The sequence below is a fragment of the Rhinopithecus roxellana genome, chromosome 12 (assembly GCF_007565055.1).
Source record: "Rhinopithecus roxellana isolate Shanxi Qingling chromosome 12, ASM756505v1, whole genome shotgun sequence".
In the NCBI taxonomy this organism is placed as follows: domain Eukaryota; kingdom Metazoa; phylum Chordata; class Mammalia; order Primates; family Cercopithecidae; genus Rhinopithecus; species Rhinopithecus roxellana.
The window spans coordinates 120481067-120499919 of NC_044560.1; the positions used below are offsets into that span (position 1 = coordinate 120481067).

General features: G+C 47.5%; 2 protein-coding genes across 3 annotated transcripts; both read left to right on the plus strand.

Moving 5' to 3' along the window:
- Positions 1-854: 854 nt before the first annotated feature.
- On the plus strand, positions 855-3108 carry TRAPPC2B (trafficking protein particle complex 2B). The gene is made up of 2 exons (XM_010387010.2): positions 855-1115; positions 2542-3108. The coding sequence occupies exons 1-2, from the start codon at positions 910-912 to the stop codon at positions 2981-2983; spliced, it is 648 nt and encodes a 215-aa protein (XP_010385312.2). The 5' UTR covers positions 855-909; the 3' UTR covers positions 2984-3108.
- ZNF547 (zinc finger protein 547) lies at positions 859-17957 on the plus strand. Of its 2 annotated transcripts, none has more exons than XM_010387011.2 (4): positions 859-1115; positions 6220-6255; positions 9857-9983; positions 15524-17957. In XM_010387011.2, the coding sequence occupies exons 2-4, from the start codon at positions 6232-6234 to the stop codon at positions 16579-16581; spliced, it is 1209 nt and encodes a 402-aa protein (XP_010385313.1). In that variant the 5' UTR covers positions 859-1115; positions 6220-6231; the 3' UTR covers positions 16582-17957. The 2 variants fall into 2 exon arrangements, with proteins under 2 accessions (XP_010385313.1, XP_030798395.1); XM_030942535.1 differs by lacking the exon at positions 859-1115 and adding an exon at positions 2930-3046 and having other exon boundaries at positions 15524-17947.
- Positions 17958-18853: the final 896 nt, after the last annotated feature.

Below are 18853 nucleotides of genomic sequence, written 5' to 3' on the forward strand. Positions count from 1 at the left end.
TAGCTGGGACTACAGGCGCTCGCCACCATGACCGGCTTTTTTGCATTTTTAGTAGAGTCGGGGTTTCACCGTGTTAGCCAGGATGGTCTCGATCTCCTGACCTTGTGATCCGCCCGCCTCGGCCTCCCAAAGTGCTGGGATTCCAGGCGTGAGCCACCGCGCCCGGCCAGTAATGAGTATTATTAGAATAAAAGCATTGCACTCTTGGTAGGAACGCAATCACTGACTGTACAGACAGTAATGATGTTTTCTTTTGGATCCAGAGGCACAGCTTCCCCCTTTCAATCTACGTCGGTATCTCCTGTTACCTTCTGTGCAAATTCCCAGCCATGTAGTCTTTCTTTGTTCTCTTGAACCAAGCATATTGAAGCTTAATAAACAGAAGTCAAAGCTTAACTGTATGTGTATTTGAAAAGCAACATATGGCTGAGAGGCATGAGTACAGACAGAGTGCCTTTATGGTATGGGGTATCTCTTTGGGGGGTGAAGCCGCTGGGAACTTGCTGTGCTTCACAATCCGATATCATAGGTCCCTCATATTTCTGTGAGTATCCTAGACCTTACTTCAAGAAAATCTGGTTATGTCGCCTTTAAGAGCAACTCAAGCCCCGTCCTGTTTTTGGAGTTACCAGCTCCCATGACGGTGCCACGGAGCCTCTACCCGCCATATAAAGCCTGACCAACGCTCTAAGGCGAGTCCAGAAGCGGGGTCAAAACTTCGTAACCCAGAAGACACTGCGGTTCTCGGAGGCGCAACTGACCCAATGAAGGTACAGGAAGGAATGTTTGCGTGCGTGCGTGCGTGCGTAAGTGCGTGCGCATCATAGGAGGGCGGGACTTCCGGCGTCCTACGCGGAGGTTGATTTGGTTCTCTTTGGTATTTTCACTAGCTCCGGCTTTTGGCGCTCTATGACGTCACCGAAGTGGGGAGCGGAAAAGCGCGAGAAGCGGCTGGGTTCCCTCGGCGCGGAGGCGGTAGTGATACAGGCACAGCTGACAGTGGCAGAGGTTCGGCTGATAAGGACTGGGGACGGCGGTGTCCTTGTCTTGCCTTTGTCGCTCCCGCCCCTCTCTTCCCTGGCTGGGCTGGCGGAGTCCGCGCCGAAGAACCTAAGGTGGGTGCCCCATCCCAGGCCCCCCAACTCCGCCCGACCCCTCCTTCCAGTGCTGAAGCCCACAGAAGGGGCCCTGCCGGTCAGGCCCCTTGTCCCGAAGAGGGTGGCGTTCCTGTGTGGGGTCCCTGTATCAGCTGGTTTGATGCAGCCTCAGAGCTCCTCTTCGGGGACCTCAGGTTCTGGTCATGGAGGCGCTGCCGAGTGGGCCGCGTCGGGGAGCCCAGAGTGTGTGTTGTTTCTGCGGGAAAGAGAGGGTTTTGTGAATTCTCTCTTGGAATGGCAACCTGAGCAGCCAGTAACCATGGAAGGTTGTCAAGGGAGGACCAGTCGGAGGGGCAGGTACAGAGTTAGAACGAGCAGGGTGGGGAATTGACACAGAGAGACCGAGAAGAGGCCACTGCAGTGGATCCCAGAGACTGCACCAGAGCCATGGTAGAAGAGGGGCGATGTGATGGGATTCTGGATAGACCTGGAAGATAGAGCCAACAGGTTTCTCTGCTGTATCAGATGTGTCTGTGAGCAAAAATAGGGAGTGAAGGACCGTTTTTTTTTTTTTCTATTTTGCCTGAATATCTGAAAGAATGAAATCAGCAGCATGAGGAGTAGGTTTCATGGAGAAGATCATGGGTTGCAGTTTGGCCAGTGTCATTCTCAGGCGTCTCAAGTGGAAAATGTCACATGGGTAGGGGGACAGAAAGGTCTGGAGTCTACAGAAGAGAGCTGGTGTAGTTTCTTCAAAAGAATAGAGGGTGGAGGCCGGGCGCGGTGGCTCAAGCCTGTAATCCCAGCACTTTGGGAGGCCGAGACGGGCGGATCACGAGGTCAGGAGATCGAGACCATCTTGGCTAACACGATGAAACCCCGTCTCTACTAAAAAATACAAAAAAAAAACTAGCCGGGCGAGGTGGCGGGCGCCTGTAGTCCCAGCTACTCCGGAGGCTGAAGCAGGAGAATGGCGTGAACCCGGGAGGCGGAGCTTGCAGTGAGCCGAGATGGCGCCACTGCACTCCAGCCTGGGCGACAGAGCGAGACTCCGTCTCAAAAAAAAAAAAGAAAGAAAAAGAATAGAGGGTGGCTGGGCGCGGTGTCTCCCGCTGGTAATCCCAGCACTTTGGGAGGCCGAGGCGGGCGGATCACGAGGTCAGGCATTCAAGACCAGCCTGACCAACATGGTGAAACACCATCTCTACTAAAAATACAAAAACTAGCCAGGCGTGGTGGCACGCGCCTGTCATCCCAGCTACTCGGGAGGTTGAGGCAGGAGAATTGCTTGAACCCGGGAAGTGGAGGTTGCAGTGAGCCAATATCGCTCCACTGCACTCCAGCCTGGGCGACAGAGCAAGACGCTGTGTCAAAAAAGGTGCGGAGCGCGGGTCTCTTCCGCGGAAACTGACATTGCGTTTCCGTTGTCGGCCTCCCGCTGCAGGAGCCATATATTGAAGACCATGTCTGGGAGCTTCTACTTTGTAATTGTTGGTCACCATGATAATCCAGTTTTTGAAATGGAGTTTTTGCCAGCTGGGAAGGCAGAATCCAAAGACGACCATCGTCATCTGAACCAGTTCATAGCTCATGCTGCTCTCGACCTCGTAGATGAGAACATGTGGCTGTCGAACAACATGTACTTGAAAACTGTGGACAAGTTCAACGAGTGGTTTGTGTCAGCATTTGTCACCGCGGGGCATATGAGGTTTATTATGCTTCATGACATAAGACAAGAAGATGGAATAAAGAACTTCTTTACTGATGTTTATGATTTATGTATAAAGTTTTCAATGAATCCATTTTATGAACCCAATTCTCCTATTCGATCAAGTGCATTTGACAGAAAAGTTCAGTTTCTTGGGAAGAAACACCTTTTAAGCTGAATGCAGAAAATTCCAAAATAAATGATACCACCAGAGTGGTGTATACTCAGGAGTGTGTACATTGTAAGTTACTTGATTAAATAGCCTGGAAAACTTTTGTGTATTCTCAGCTTATCTAAACTTAATTAAATTCCTTTTAAATTTAAAAATAGTACATTCTGTCTCATGTCACACATCAATAGATCAATTGGTATTCCCTTGTGAACAGTGTTATTTATAAAGAGCTCGTTATCAAGAATAATGAATTTTTTTTTCTTTTCTTTTCTTTTTTTTTTTTTTTGAGAAGGAGTTTCGCTCTTGTTGCCCAGGCTGGAGTGCAGTGGCACGATCTCGGCTCACTGCACCCTCCACCTCCCGGGTTCAAGCAATTCTTCTGCCTCAGCCTCCTGAGTAGCTGAGATTATGGGCTCCCGCCACCATGCCTGGCTAATTTTTTTTTGTACCTTTAGTAGAGACGGGGTTTCACCATGTTGATCAGGCTGGTCTTGAACTCCTGACCTCGTGATCTGTCTGCCTTGGCCTCCCAAAGTGCTGGGATTACAGGCGTGAGCCACCGCGCCTGGCCATGAAATATTTTTACTTAAAACTTGGAAATAAGCTTTTCTTTCCTTTTTTTTTTTTTTTTTTTTTTAGATAGTCTTGCTCCTGTCATGCAGGCTGGAGTGCAGTGGCACGATCTTGGCTCACTGCAGCCTCTGCCTCCCGGGTTCAAGCAATTCTCCTTCTTCCCAAGTAGCTGGGATTACAGGCATATGCCTGGCTAATTTTTGTATTTTTAGTAGAGACGGGGTTTTGCCGTTTTGGCCAGGCTGGTCTTGAACTCCTGAACTCAGGTTATCTGCCCGCCTCAGTCTTCCAGAGTGCTGGGATTACAGGCGTGAGCCACTGCTCCTGGCTGGGAATAAGCTTTTGACTTTCCCAATTCAGATAGGTTGATCTTCTGTTTTTTTCTGAATGGAGTTTCGCTCTGTTGTCCAGGCTGGAGTGCAATGGCACTTGACTCACTACAACCTCCGCTTCCTAACTTCAAGCGATTCTCCTGCCTCAGCCTCCCAAAGTGCTGGGATTATAGGTGTGAGCCACCAAACCCAGCCCAGATAGGTTGATCTTAATGTAACAATCCAAAACAAATGTCATAGTCAAGATTTGGTAGCTAGATTTAAAACTAAAATATTCTGCAGTTGGGAGTGAAGTGTTGTTAGCACATACGTCGACGTTATGCATTTAGAGATGTTATAAAAATGTATAGGCAGTATACACAGCACTACTCAAGAAGCCAAAGAAACACTTGTACAGTGCTATGTGTCACATGTCTGCTTCTGCCAGAAGGTAGGAATAGTGATCCTGCTATAATGTGAGAACCTGAATCATGTTTGTAAAATAGGAGGCTGGGAGCAGTTCCAGGCCACAGTGAAGTCTGTTGCTTCTGTCACTTTATATTCTTATATTTCCTTTCCCTCAGACAGTAAACTGTTGATACCCGTACTTGTAAAAGTTGTAAGGCAATTTTTAGGATTGTTGTCAAAGAAAAGCTTGGATTACATTAACATTTGTACTCAGTCTTTTAGGCAGTACATCAGAGGGGCTGGGGATTGTGTCTGTGTTCCTATGATAAGTAGATCTTACTGTACAATAGTAAATGTCCATTGAAAAGCAAGTAATACAACCTGTGCTCATTGGGAGCACTTGAACAATTTTGTTCCATTCTGAATAACTTTTGAGCAAGTAATTCTAAGCTTTGTCTTGTATCCTTGTGTGAAATTGCTACCATCATTTTCACCCTATTTGATTTCTTAAATAAAGATGTTTGTTCAAGAAAAAAAAAAAAGAATAGAGGGTGTAGATTGAACTGGGCCCTGAGGATCCAATTTGGTAGGGAAGTCTGAATGTCATTGCCTGTGAGCTATGTGGTGAGGGAGGAGAGAGCTGATACTTGGGGTTCAGACCATAGGTGGAGCCATAAGCCAGACACTTACTTTAGAAAGGCACCGACCTGCCATAGGAAGGATTTTGTCCTCTGCCTAGAAAAAGGGAGGCATGGATGGAATAAGGAATGGGCTTGGGATGGAGACTAAGGTTTCAGATGGTTTATATTCTGCACCTATAGGCTTGACTGACCCTCAGGGCCACTCTTTTGTAGGAAAAGAAAAAAGTTATCCAGGCTAGTGGAGCAGCTGGGTTCTAAACTAGAGCACTGCGTTTTCCCCTTCTCCACATATCAAGGCAAGATTGGATGATCTGCCCCAGTCAAGGTCTCCCAGCAAGCTCCCCTCAGAGCCTATTAACAGGCAGGCCTGGTTGCAGAGAGGACCAGTAGCTAACCTACCTGCTCAGCCCCTCCCTACAACTCATTAAGAATGTGTGAGGCCGGGCGTGGTGGCTCACACCTGCAATCCCAGCACTTTGGGAGGCTGAGGCGGGTGGATTACAAGGTCAGGAGATCGAGACCATCCTGGCTAACACAGTGAAACCCCGTCTCTATCAAAAATACAAAAAATTAGCCAGGCGTGGTGGTGGGCGCCTGTAGTCCCAGCTATTCAGGAGGCTGAGGTGGGAGAATGGCGTGAACCCAGGAGGCAGAGCTTGCAGTGAGCCGAGATTGCGCCACTGCACTCCAGCCTGGGCGACAGAGCGAGACTCCGTCTCTCAAAAAAAAAAAAAAAAGTATGAAACACTTACTGGTATAAACACTAGCCATTGTCCTTCTAAATGTGTACACATAGGTAGGCAGTTAGAAGTGAAACTACTCATTGAGTTAAATTCCTGCAAATACTACATAATTGATTTGACCCAAATTTGCCTATAATTATCAACGTACCATGGAAAATTTTAGTATCATATCCTCTAAAATTTTAAAAGCTAAAAAATACATCTCAGTTTTTGAAATTCTACTACATCATTTACACTGAAAACATATAGTAAACCACTAGTCCCAAGAACAGTGATAGCTGAGACATATGATGAGCTACCAGTGTTTGACACCGGTAAGAGTCCTATGGGGTGGGAGCCATTCTTACAACCTATTTACAGATGAGAGCACTGAAGCTCCAGCAGGTTCAGTTCTTTCTAGAGTCACAGTGCTGCTAAGAGCCAACACTGAAGTCTGAGAAGCTGAGTTTATACAGTCAATTTGAGATCAGTTTGCTTTCGGGTAAGGAAAAAGAGATGGTGGTCCAACTCTGCCTGTAGGATCTTCCCGTGGTTTCCCATTTCTCATGGTTTCCCTCTTCCCTCAGGGCCCCCTGGCGATGGCAGAAATGAACCCAGCACAGGTGAGTAGAGTGTTTTCTACCTTTCACCTACCAGTTATCTTATAGATGGTTTTGGCACCTCCATGTAAAGAAAAGTGGTGTGCTGAGACTCTTTTTCTCTCTTTTTCCCTCTCTTATGTCTGAAAAGTGGGTGGTTCCACCAGTTCTAGTATCTTAAATTAGGTCTGGGATTTTTGTTTGATTATTTTAAGTTTATTGTGACACCTTACCTGGATGGCCCTGGATTACGTGGAGTGGTTCCCATTTTTGACAACTGACGTGGTAACATCTGTCAGAGTGTCATGGGCACAAGATTAAGAATGTTTCAATGTTTGGAGGAGAGACTGAACTGGATTTTTAGGGAACTGCAAGTGTCTGTTATATCAGATAGGAATAGGGAGCAGAGTGGGAGGTGGCTAGAGACACACAAACATCAGGCCTGGAATGACAGCCTAGGTCCTGGGTCTCTAATCTAAGGGAGGTGGTAGATGGGGAAGATTTGAAGCAGAAGAGGGCAGTGATAGGACCCTAGCTTAAGGAACTTTCTTTGGCTTCTGAGGAGGACAGACTGTGGAGATGAGGGTAATGGCAGGGAGATCTGAGAGGATGTTCCTGCAGCAGTCTAGGTGGATGTTGGTGGTAACTTGTCAAGAGTAGTATTGGCGGCCGGGCGCGGTGACTCAAGCCTGTAATCCCAGCACTTTGTGAGGCCAAGACGGGCGGATCACGAGGTCAGGAGATCGAGACCTTCCTGGCTAACACGGTGAAACTTAAACACGGTCTCTACTTAACACGGTCTCTACTTAAAAAAAAATACAAAAACCTAGCCAGGCGAGGTGGCGGGCGCCTGTAGTCCCAGCTACTCCAGAGGCTGAGGCAGGAGAATGGCATGAACCCGGGAGGCGGAGCTTGCAGTGAGTCGAGATCGCGCCACTGGACTCCAGCCTGGGCGACAGAGCGAGACTCCGTCTCAAAAAAAAAAAAGAGTAGTGTTGGCTTCAGGATGTGTTTTGAACTGGAGCTGCCCACATTTTATGATGTAGAGAGTGAGGCAGCTGGGGAGGTAGGATAGAAGGGGAATCTGGAGTGGCCCCATGGTTTTGTTTGGAATTATAGATGCTCCATCAGCTATGACAGGAGAAGTCAGCAGTACAAGGAATTTTCAGAGTGAGTATGAGGAGTCAGTGTTTGTTCAGGCCACAGATGTCTCAGAGACTCCTGGTGGAGGAGTTCAGGTTGGAGACATCCACACCACGGTGGCTGTCGTATGCACTAGGATGAAGCCGTGGATTCAGTTTAGGTGACAGCATCTCTAGGTTATGGTGGCAGTGCTGTTTGACGATAGAGAATTGGAATGGGGCATGAGAACTGGGTCTCTTACTGGGTACTTGTGTGGTGGGGTTGGGGGAATCACTAGACAAATGAGGGAATGGAGTGTTTGTGGGGATGAGTGTATGTGAGATGGTGGGGTATAGGAGTGAGAAAGGCTTCTGAAGGAGAGTGGACATGATGGGGTTGATGGGGGGGTAATAGGGTGAGGTTAGAGAGTTGCTAAGCATCAGTTGGGATGAGGTGAGGATAGGAGTTGTATTAGTCCATTTTCATATTGCTACAAAGAACTACCTGAGACTGGGTAATTTATGAGGAAAAGAGGTTTAATTGACTCACAGTTCTTTTTTTGTTGTTTGTTTGTTTTTGAGATGTGGCCCAGGCTGGAGTGCAGTGGCACAATCTCAGCTCACTGCAATCTCTGCCTCCCAGGTTCAAGTGATTCTTCTGCCTCGGCCTCCTGAGTAGCTGGGACGACAGACTCACGCCACCACACCCAGCTAATTTTTTTATTTTTAGTAGACATGGGGTTTCACCATGTTGGCCAAGATGGTCTTGATCTCCTGACCTCGTGATCCACCCTTCTCAGCCTCCCAAAGCGTTGGGATTACAGGCATGAGCCACTGTGCCTGACCCATAGTTCTTTAGGCTTAACAGGAAGCGTAACTGGGAGGCCTCAGGAAACTTACAATCCTGTGTCCATGAGGCAGGACACAGCTGAGAGTATGTGAAGTCCTCACATGGTTTGTTTGGGCTGCTGATAGTGAACTGAGAAACAGGAGCATGTAGGGAACCTTCACAGCAAGGCTTTGGGCTGCCCCCGGTGCTAGGGGACTTTGGTGTTCTGGGGCAGGACTAGGAGTGAACTGGATGCTGAGCGTATTTGCCATGCACCACCTGGTTTTCTTGTGCAGAGTGGCCTGTTAGGAGGTGAAGGAAATGCCTGTGGTGTGGGCTGGGAGGTGTCTGTGGAATTGACACGAGTGGAAGTGTGAGAGATGGGATTGGAGTGCTGACCAAAGACTGATGTTTAGGCAGGAGAAGTGTGAATGGAGGCCCCAGGCCCTGGCCCTGGTAGCTCAAGGGAGGAGGATGAGTCTGAGTTTGGTTGTCTTGGGAGGCAAGATCTGGGTGACTCCATGGACACTGGCTGGCGGGAGAGGATGGATCCCCCCATGGGAGTCCCACATTCCTTTTCTACCTTATCTTCCATCTGTTTCCTCTGTGCTGGACACGGTGGCCAATGTAAATATGGAGAGAAAAGTCACTTGTGCCACCTGGATGTTGTTTCTCTTCCACACTGGGAAGGTGTGGAGATTGAGGAAGGAATGGAGGTATAGGGGAGAGGGATGAGTTCCTGGAGAGAGAAACGTAGCAGTGATTGTACCCACTGGGTTTTTTCTTTTTCTCTTTCTTTTTTTCTTTTTCTTTCTTTTTCTTTCTTTTTTTCCTTTTTTTTTTTTTTTTTTTTTTTTTTGAGATGGAGTCTCGCTCTGTTGCCCAGGCTGGAGTGCAGTGGCACGATCTTGGCTCACTGCAACCTGCACCTACTGGGTTCAAGCAATTCTGCCTTAACCTCCCAAGTAGCTAGGACTACAGGCATGTGCCGCCATGCCCAGCTAATTTTTGTATTTTTAGTAGAGATGGGATTTCACTGTGTTGGCCAGGCTGGTCTTGAGCTCCTGACCTCAGGTGATCTGCCCGCCTCAGCCTCCCAAAGGCCTGAGATTATAGGCATGATCCACTGTGCCTGGCCCCCATGGAGCTTTCATTTATGGATGTGAGTGAGTGATGCCAGGGACAGGCCAATGACACTGAAAGAAGATATTTATTCCTTACGTTTCCCTAAGGAGGGTGCACACCACATAACACAGGGCCACATGGTGAAGCACCAGATTTGGTCAGGAGAAAAATTGCCATGAGGAGAGTTTAGTTTAGTCCACAGATGCTCTTGGGGTTTCAAAGGGAAGCAAGGCAGGGCTGGGTGTCAGGATAGTTTGGCTAGTTTTAGTAATTCCAGGACACCTGGGCTATTGGGACTGTCCCTAGTTGAGCAGTACCTGTCCCTGGGTTGACTTAGAACATGGGAAATATTGGCTGGTTTGAGAAAGTTAGAGATGGAGGTGGTTCGGAATATGTGCCCAGGATGGTAGGGGAGATGGAAACACATTTGGCTGTTAGTTTGGCCCTGTGTTTAATGGGTGACAAATATAAGTAGAAAATAAATAGAGAACCTAAGTAAATACAGCTTGAAAAGAAGCTACTCATGTCTTCATCTTTCCCAATTTGGCAGGGCCGTGTGGTCTTTGAGGACGTGGCCATATATTTCTCCCAGGAGGAGTGGGGGCACCTTGATGAGGCTCAGAGGTTGCTGTACCGCGATGTGATGCTGGAGAACTTGGCCCTGTTGTCCTCGTTAGGTAAGGCCTTCATACTTGCCCAGTGTCCTGGGTTGGGCTGTGTTGTCTCCTTTTACCTGAAGGTGGCGCTGTGTTTCCCACGGTGAGACCATGGGTGCTGCTGCTTTTCCTTGTTTCCTGACATATGTTCTATGAGTCAGGACTGGGCTGTGTGCTCTGTGCTCCCTTTTTCCTAGCAGCCCCATCCCCTCTGCTCCGAGGCTTGCAAGAAAGGGCTCAGGATCCAGAAATGTTGAAGTTGACATAGAGACCCACTGGCCCTGTGTTCTCGTCAAATGCATGGGACCTCTGTGCTCTGTTGTTCCCTTGCTCTTGCCAATATTTCTTGGTGCCTTCTTGTTCCTGGAATTTCTGGCACTGACCTGATCACTAATCTGGTCAACCACTGGCTTGATTGTGCAGGATGTAGAAATCTTCTGTGAAGTTCTGGTGATTATAGAATGTGCGATATCATCAGGTGGTCTCTCTGGGCGTGGGCTGTCTTGTCTCTTTCTGTGTCTTTCCCCTAGGACCGGTCTCTTTCAGGTCTCACAGACTGTCACCTTAAGCAATGGGGAGGGCCCTGGTACCCAAGAGGGTGGCTATTACTCCCTGAAGGGCTGTAGAGACTCAGAGAGACATGATCTTGGTTCCTGGGAGTTGGGAAAAGGTGCAATATCACAGGTTGGGTCATACCACACTAGGAACCTGTCCTGTGACCCCTGTTGTTTAGTTCAAGACCGGTTGCCACAACTCACTCTTCCTTTCCTTCCTGCATTGTCATTTCTACTCTGACTTGTAATCCCTGGCTTCCACCTGTTACCTGTTCTCTTCGACTGCTCCCTTTGCAGTGCCCTCCAGTGCATGACCTTTGCTTGAGGTGAGGTCTGCATGTATTTGTCAGCAGTCCCTGAACACCATCTCCTCTGTCACAGTCAGATCTCTCTGGGTTTAGACACAGCCTTCTACACACTGCTCACTAGTCACCAGCAGCTGTGGCTTGTGGAAAGCCATTTGCAGAGAAGTGATTTGGAGACCCTCCGTCTCCTCTCTGCACTGTACCCCTCTCTCGTGTTCTTGCCTATCATCAGGGCCCTCCCATTACGGGTATTTGCCAGGCCCAGCTCTGCACAGCAGGCCTTCCTCTCATCGGCCTTCGTGTTTGTATTACTTCGTTCTCACTCTGCTATTAGGAAATACCCAAGCCTGGGTAATTTCTAAAGGAAAGAGGTTAATGGACTCACAGGTCCCCATTGCTGTGGAGGCCTCAGGAAACTTACAATCATGGCGGAAGGCAAAGAAGAAGCAGGCATCTTCTTCACAGGGCGGCAAGACAAATGAATCCAAGCAGGGAAAATGCCAGACACGTAAAACCAGCAAATTTCGTGAGAATTTACTCAGTTTCGTGAGAACAGCATGGGGGAAACTGTTCCCATGATTCAGTTATGTCCACCTGGTCCCACCCACCCTTGACACGTGGGGATTATTGGCATTACAATTCAAGATGAGATTTGGGTGGGGACACAGAGCCTAACCACATTATTCCACCCTGGCCCCTCCCAAATTTTATGTACCTTTCACATTTCAACACCAATCCTGCCTTCCTAACAGTCCCCCAAAGTCTTAATTCATTCCAGCATTAACCCAAAAATCCAAGTCCAAAGTCTCATCTGAGACAAGGCAAGTCCCTTCTGCCTATGAGCCTGTAAAGTCAAAAGCAAGTTAGTTACTTCCAAGATATAATGGGGATACAGGCATTGGATAAATGTACCTATTCCTAATGGAAGACATTGGCCAAAACAAAGTCTACAGGCCCCATGCAAGTCCAAAACCCAGCGAGGCAGTCATTGACTTTTAATGCTCTGAAATTATATCCTTTGACTCCCATCTCTCACATCCGGGCACACTGATGCAGTAGGTGGCTCCCACTGTCTTGGGCAACTCTGCCATTGTGGCTTTGCAGGGTATAGACCCCCTCTCAGCTGCTCTCATGGGCTGGCATTGAGTGTCTCTGGCTTTTTCAGGCACACGCTGCAAGCTGTGGGTGGATCTGCATTCTGGGGGCTGGAGGACAGTGGCCCTCTTCTTATAGCTCCACTAGGTAGTGCCCCAGTAGGGAGTCTGTGTGGGGGCTCCGACCCCACATATCCCTTCCTGCAGTGCCTTAGCAGAGGTTCTCCATGGGTTCCACCCCTGCAGCAAACCTCTGCCTGGACATCCGGCATTTCCATACATCCTCTGAAATCTAGGTGGAGGTTCCTTCCCAAATATCAATTCATGACTTCTGTGCACCCACAGGCCCAACACCATGTGCAAGCCACCAAGGCTTGGGGCTTATACCCTCTGAAGCAATGGCTGGAGCTGTACCTTGCCCCTTTTAGCCATGGCTGGAGCTGAAGCAGCTGGGATGCAGGGCACCATGTCCCGAGGCTGCATAGAACAGGGGGACCTAGGGCCAGCAGCTGGGAGGCAGGGCTCCATGTCCTGAGGCTGCACTAAACAGCCTGGGCCAGGCCCACGAAACCATTTTTCCCTCCTAGGCCTCTGGGCCTGTGATGGGAGGGGCTGCCAGGAAGGTCTCTGACAGGTGCTAGAGACATTTTCCCCATCATCTTGGTGATTAACATTCGGCGCCTCGTTACTTATGCAAATTTCTGCAGCAGCCTTGAATTTCTCCCCAGAAAATGAGTTTTTCTTTTCTATTGCATAGTCAGGCTGCAAAATTTCCAAACTTTTCTGCTTTGCTTCCTCTTGAACACTTTAGCACTTAGACATTTCTTTTGCCAGATACCCTAAATCATCTGTCTCAAATTCAAAGTTCCACAGATATCTAGGGCAGGGGCAAGATGCTGCCCGTCTCTTTGCTAAAGGATAGCAAGAGTCACCTTTACTCCAGTTCCGAACAAGTTCCTCATCTCCGTCGAAGACCACCACAGCCTGGACTTCATGGCCCATATTGCTAAATCAGCATTTTGGTCAAAGCCATTCATCAAGTCTCTAGGAAGTTCCAAACTTCCCCACACTTCCTGTCTTCTTCTGAGCCCTCCAAACTGTTCCAACCTCTGCCTGTTACCCAGTTCCAAAGTCACTTCCACATTTTCGGGTATCCTTACAGCAGTATTTCACTACCTCGGTACCAGTTTACTACATTTGTCCGTTCTCACACTGCTATTAAGAAATACCCTGGCTGGACGCGGTGGCTCAAGCCTGTAATCCCAGCACTTTGGGAGGCCGAGACGGGCGGATCACGAGGTCAGGAGATCGAGACCATCCTGGCTAACACGGTGAAACCCCGTCTCTACTAAAAAAATACAAAAAAGCTAGCCGGGCGAGGTGGCGGGCGCCTGTAGTCCCAGCTACTCGGGAGGCTGAGGCAGGAGAATGGCGTGAACCCGGGAGGCGGAGCTTGCAGTGAGCCGAGATCCGGCCACTGCACTCCAGCCTGGGCGACAGAGCGAGACTCCGTCTCAAAAAAAAAAAAAAAAAAAAAAAGAAATACCCTGGCTGGACGCGGTGGCTCACTCACTCCTGTAATCCCAGCACTTTGGGAGGCTGAGGTAGGTGGATCACCTGAGGTCAGGAGTTTGAGACCAGCCTGGCCAATATGGTGAAACCCCATCTGTACTAAAAATACAAAACTTAGCCGGGTATGGTGGCAGGTGCCTGTAATCCTAGCTACTCGGCAGGTGAGGCAGGAGAATCACTTGAACCCAGGAGGTGGAGGTTGCAGTGAGCTGAGATCGCGCCACTGCACTCCAGCCTGGGTGACAGAGCAAAACTGTCTCAAAAGAAATACCCAATATTTGGCCGGGCTTGGTGGCTCACGCCTATAATCCCAGCACCTTGGGAGGCTAAGGTGGACGGATCACTTGAGGTCAGGAGTTCCAGACCAGACTGGCCAACATGACGAAACCCCGTCTCTACTAAAAATAACAACAACAACAAAAATTAGCCGGGCATGGTGGCTCATAGCTGTTATCCCAGCTACTTGGGAGGCTGAGACAGGAGAATTGCTTGAACCCAGGAAGCGGAGGTTGTGGTGAGCTGAGATCACGCTACTGCACTCCAGCCTGGGGGAAAGAATGAGAGTTCATCTCAAAAAAAAAAAAAAAAAAAAGAAATACCCGAGATTGGGTAATTTATAAAGGAAAGAGGTTGAATTGACTCACAGTTCTGCATGGTTGGGAGGTCTCAGGAGATTTACCATCATGGTAGAAGGCGAAGGAGAAGCAGGTACCTTCTTCACAGGATGGCAGGACGGAGTGAGTGCAAGCAGGGGAAATGCAAGATGCTTATAAAACCATTAGATCGTCCAGGCGCTGTGGCACATGCCTGTAATCCCAGCACTTTGGGAGGCCAAGGAGGGCGGATCACCTGAGGTCAAGAGTTCGAGACCAGCCTGGCAAACATGGTGAACCCCCCGTCTCTACTAAAAATACAATAATTAGCCGGGTGTGGTGGCACACGCCTGTAATCCCAGCTGTTCAGGAAGCTGAGGCAGGAGAATCACTGGAACCCAGGAGGTAGAGGTTGCAGTTAGCAGAGATCGTGCCACTGCACTCCAGCCTGGGCGGCAGAGCAAGACTCAATCTCAAAATAAATAAATAAATAAAACGCATCAGATCTCAGGAGAACTCACAATCACGAGAACAGGCTGGGGGAACTGTCCCCATGATCTGGTTAGCTTCACCTGGTCCCACCCATGGCACGTGGGGGTTATGGAGATTACAATTCAAGATGAGATCTGGGTGGGGATACAATGCCTAACCATATTGTTCCCACACCAAACTGAGGGTGGGGCTGCTTATTCTCGCAACCCAATAATGAGATGCAGATGAACTGGGAAAAAAGAGTTTTTATTTCTGTAACCGGCTACAGGGAGAAGGCCTGGAAATTATTGCCAGACCAACTCAAAATTACAAAGTTTTCCAGAGCTTATATGCCTTCTAAGCTACTTGTCTACATGTAAGTGTGCATTCTTCTAAAGATGTAAGTGATTAACTTCTCTATAACCAAGATCTGAGTCCTGAAGACCTTCCTCTGGAGCCTCAGTAAATTTACTTCATCTAAATGGGTCCAGGTGCTGGAGTGATGACCCTTGTCTCCTTCTAAATCATGGAGGTTTGGGGAGTTTCTTTAGAACCCTAATAAACTTATTCGGGGAGGCCTGGGGAGTTTCTTCAGACCTCCAATAAAACGTATTTAAAACGTATTTAATCCTAAATGGGTCCTGTTAAGAATTCCTTCGTGATCTTGTCATCCTTCAAGGCCCAGGAAAGGCCTAGGCAAAACTCTTGGTGGACTTTTTTACACTCCAGTCTGTGCATGAGAGCACTGGCACTATCAGCCTTTAATCAACTTAACCAGTCAGTGCTGAAACTGTTGTCATGGAAGCCTGCCTGCTCAGCTATTAGGGAGACCTGGCCTGCCACAGTACCAGGGTTCATACCTGTCACCAATTCCATGATCATTTTCATGGGGTGTCTGACTGACATTTGTGATGGGGTTGCCTCCGCTCATCACAGTCAACATGCACCTCACCAGCATTTTTATTCTTACAGGTTGTTGCCATGGAGCTGAGGATGAGGAGGCACCTTTAGAGCCATGTGTTTCCATAGGAGTGTCACAGGTCATGGCTCCAAAGCCCTGTCTATCTACCCAGAAGACCCAGCCCTGTAAGACATGTAGCTCACTTCTGAAGGACATTCTGCGTCTGGCTGAGCATGACGGAACACACCCCAAGCAGGGACTGTACACGTGTCCAGCACATCTTCACCAGCACCAAAAGGAGCAGATTAGAGAGAAACTTTCCAGAGGGGATGGAGGAAGACCGACATTTGTGAAGAACCACAGCGTTCACATGGCAGGGAAGACCTTCTTGTGCGGTGAATGTGGGAAAGCCTTTAGCCACAGACATAAACTTGCTGACCATCAGAAAATCCACACTGGAGAAAGACCTTATAAGTGCAGCAAATGTGGGATATTGTTTATGGAAAGGTCCACACTCAATAGACATCAGAGAACTCACATTGGAGAAAGGCCTTATGAGTGCAATGAATGTGGGAAGGCCTTTCTTTGTAAGTCTCACCTTGTTCGTCACCAGACAATCCACTCTGGAGAAAGGCCTTACGAGTGCAGTGAATGTGGGAAATTGTTTATGTGGAGTTCCACACTCATTACACATCAGAGGGTTCACACTGGAAAGAGGCCTTATGGTTGCAGTGAATGTGGGAAGTTCTTTAAGTGCAACTCGAACCTCTTTAGGCATTACAGAATTCATACAGGAAAAAGGTCTTATGGTTGCAGTGAATGTGGGAAATTCTTTATGGAAAGGTCTACACTCAGTAGACATCAGAGAGTTCACACTGGAGAAAGGCCTTATGAGTGCAATGAATGTGGGAAATTCTTTAGCTTGAAATCTGTCCTCATTCAACACCAAAGAGTTCACACTGGAGAACGGCCTTATGAATGCAGTGAATGTGGGAAGGCCTTCCTTACAAAGTCCCACCTCATTTGTCATCAGACAGTTCACGCTGCAGCAAAACAGTGCAGTGAATGTGGGAAATTCTTTAGGTATAACTCCACACTTCTCAGACATCAGAAAGTCCACACTGGATAAGGCCCTTATGAATGCAGTGGATGTGGGAAAGCCTTCAGTCGTCAACATATTGTGGCTGGACAGCAGGCACTACACACTGGAGAAAGACTGAGTGCCATGAATGTGGGTAATTATGTAGGTACAGTTCTCCAATCGCTATGTATCAGATAATTCACACCGCAGAAATATGTGTTCAGCAAACTTGGGACATTATTTTGGTTTGACTCTCATCTCATTAGACATAGGAGAGTTTACACTGAAGAAGAGTCTTTTCAATAAAGTAGAAAGTGGTAAAGATTCAACATGGAAGATTGTACTTATTGGGCTTCAGAATATCCACACTAGTGAAAGTCTTCTGAGTACAGCAAATGTGTGACATTATTTTGCTACTACTTCGCACTACTTAGACACCGGTAGTTCACACTGGAGAAGGGCCACATATGTGCCTTGAATGTAGCCAAGATGATGAACAACACCCAGAAATCTCTGGTTTAGCACTGAGAACTAGTATCATGTTTTTTAAAAAACAATGGTAAAGTACATGCCACATCAAATTTGCCATCTTAACTGTTGTAATGTCCTGTTTAATACTTGAGGTACATTCACATTGTTGTGCAAATAATATCCTGAACTCTTTGTCTTGTAAAATGAAACTCTATAACCATTAAATAACAACTCATTCCCACATTTCTTCAGTCCTTGGTGACCACCATGCTAAAGTCATTATGAATCTGACTCCTCTTGGTACTTTACAGAAGAAGAATCTTAGAGTGTTTTTCATTATTATTTTTTTTTTTTTTTTTCGCTTAGGATAATATCCTCAAATTTCAGCCATGTTTTAGCATGTGTCAGAAATTTTAAGGCTGAGCAATATTTCACTGTTGGCATTTGCCACACTTCCTTTATTTATGACATCTATTCATGGACATTTGGGTTACTTCTACCTTTGGCTATTGTGAATATTGCCCCTACAAGCATAAGGGCACAAATATCTCTTCGAGACCCTGCTTTCAGTTCTTATTGGGTATACCCAAAAGAGTGGAACCGCTGGATCCTGTGGTCATTCTAACTTTAATTCTCTGACAAACTGAGAAACTTTTCCATAAAACTTGTACCGTTTTACATTCCTAGCATTTCACAAAAGTTGTGATTTGTCCTCATTCTAATCCATAGAAGGCAACATTTCTAACAAGTTTCTAGGTGATTTTGTTGTTGCTGATGTAGGGACTACATTTTGAGAACTGCCCTATCCCATTTTTATAACAATGCAGATATTCTGTAAATACCCCTTGTTTCTATGTTCTATCCTGTGAACCTTTTCATTTTGTTAATTTTTCCCTATGTTTACAACCAGGAAATAGCTTGTCATCTTTAATATAAAACAAATCTTTGCAAAATACCAATTGCATTCTGTAGCCCTTGGATCAGTTTCTCCCCCAATCTATGTAGATATTTAGTGGTGTATAATCTTGTGTGAGAATCCTCATGGTAAGAATACATTTTAAAGGATCTTAAGTAAGGTCACAAAATAACAGCAGTTTACCTGTGGACCTGCCCTCCACCCAGGCCATCCAGTCCCAACGACAGTGCTCTCACTGCTGCTTTCCAGGTGTGTACCTGTCATGGGGTGTGCATCCCGCTGACCATTCCTCTTAGTGGGTTCTAGGCAACAGATATAATAGCTTAGATGCCAAAGCCATAGAACCTGCCAGGGGTTGTGTCATTTTGAAAATTATGCAAAATTCTAAATGATCTTTTTTTTTTTTTTTTTTTTTTTTTTTTGAGATGAAGTCTCGCTGTGTCACCCAGGCTGGAGTGCAATGGCCAGATCTCAGCTCACTGCAAGCTCTGCCTCCCGGATTTATGCCATTTTCCTGCCCCAGCCTCCTGAGTAGCTGGGACTACAGGCGCCCACCACCTCGCCTGGCTAGTTTTTTTGTATTTTTAGTAGAGACGGGTTTCACCGTGTTAGCCAGGATGGTCTTGATCTCCTGACCTCGTGATCCGCCCGTCTCGGCCTCCCAAAGTGCTGGGATTACAGGCTTGAGCCACCGCGCCCGGCCTCTAAATGATCTTAATGGCAGCAGTCCCTAACGTTGTTGGCACCAGGAACTGGTTTCATGGGAGACCACTTTTCCGTGGATGGTTTTGGAATGAAACTCTTCCACCTCAGATCATCAGGCATTAGATAGATTCACATAAGGCCCACACCTAAGTCCCTCGCATGCACAGTTCAGAATAGGGTGTGCGCTCCTATGTCTAATGCCGCCGCTGATCAGGAGGTGGAGATCAG

Bases quoted from the DNA above. Each gene is read 5' to 3' on its own strand.
- TRAPPC2B (XM_010387010.2), top strand. From the start codon at position 910: ATGACGTCACCGAAGTGGGGAGCGGAAAAGCGCGAGAAGCGGCTGGGT. The intron at 1,116-2,541 runs GTGGGTGCCCCA...CTCCCGCTGCAG, and splicing joins TCCGCGCCGAAGAACCTAAG to GAGCCATATATTGAAGACCA.
- ZNF547 (XM_030942535.1), top strand. From the start codon at position 3,005: ATGATACCACCAGAGTGGTGTATACTCAGGAGTGTGTACATT. The intron at 3,047-6,219 runs GTAAGTTACTTG...CTCTTCCCTCAG, and splicing joins TACTCAGGAGTGTGTACATT to GGCCCCCTGGCGATGGCAGA. The intron at 6,256-9,856 runs GTGAGTAGAGTG...CCAATTTGGCAG, and splicing joins CAGAAATGAACCCAGCACAG to GGCCGTGTGGTCTTTGAGGA.